The sequence below is a fragment of the Cystoisospora suis genome (genome assembly GCF_002600585.1).
Source record: "Cystoisospora suis strain Wien I chromosome Unknown contig_12166, whole genome shotgun sequence".
NCBI lineage: Eukaryota > Apicomplexa > Conoidasida > Eucoccidiorida > Sarcocystidae > Cystoisospora > Cystoisospora suis.
In genome coordinates, this window is record NW_027164929.1 from 1 (window position 1) to 356 (window position 356).

The 356-nt window shown below is 48.0% G+C and overlaps 1 protein-coding gene across 1 annotated transcript; it reads left to right on the forward strand.

Annotated features, from left to right (window-relative positions):
- Window positions 1-25: 25 nt before the first annotated feature.
- On the forward strand, window positions 26-328 carry CSUI_011479 (myosin h; the record flags this gene model as incomplete). The annotated part of the gene is made up of 1 exon (XM_068071577.1): window positions 26-328. A coding segment is annotated over one exon (303 nt), but the record flags the coding sequence as incomplete, so codon positions are not given.
- Window positions 329-356: the final 28 nt, after the last annotated feature.

Sequence of the window (356 nt, forward strand, 5' to 3'; positions counted from 1 at the left end):
TTCTTTCTTTTCTTTCTTTCTCCAGCCTTTATGGATCTCCCACGAGTCTATACGAGATCTAGGGAGTTCCATAGAGAGGGTGCACTGCGGCTTAGGATTTACATACCTTCTAACAGAGCAAGGAGGTCTTTACGTCTTCGGCAAAGCGACAAACGGCCAGCTCGGTCTAGGAAGTGATACGCGAAGCTCTAAGATAGCTGTGCCGATCGAGAACATATATGAGAAAGTGCAGAGTGTCAGTTGCGGTGTACATACATCTCTCGCTGTCACTGCATCTGGCGACGTCTATCAATGGGGCATTTTCCTTCTGTGGGACGCAGACGCACAGGTAAATTCCTCCTCCTCATCTTCTTCTT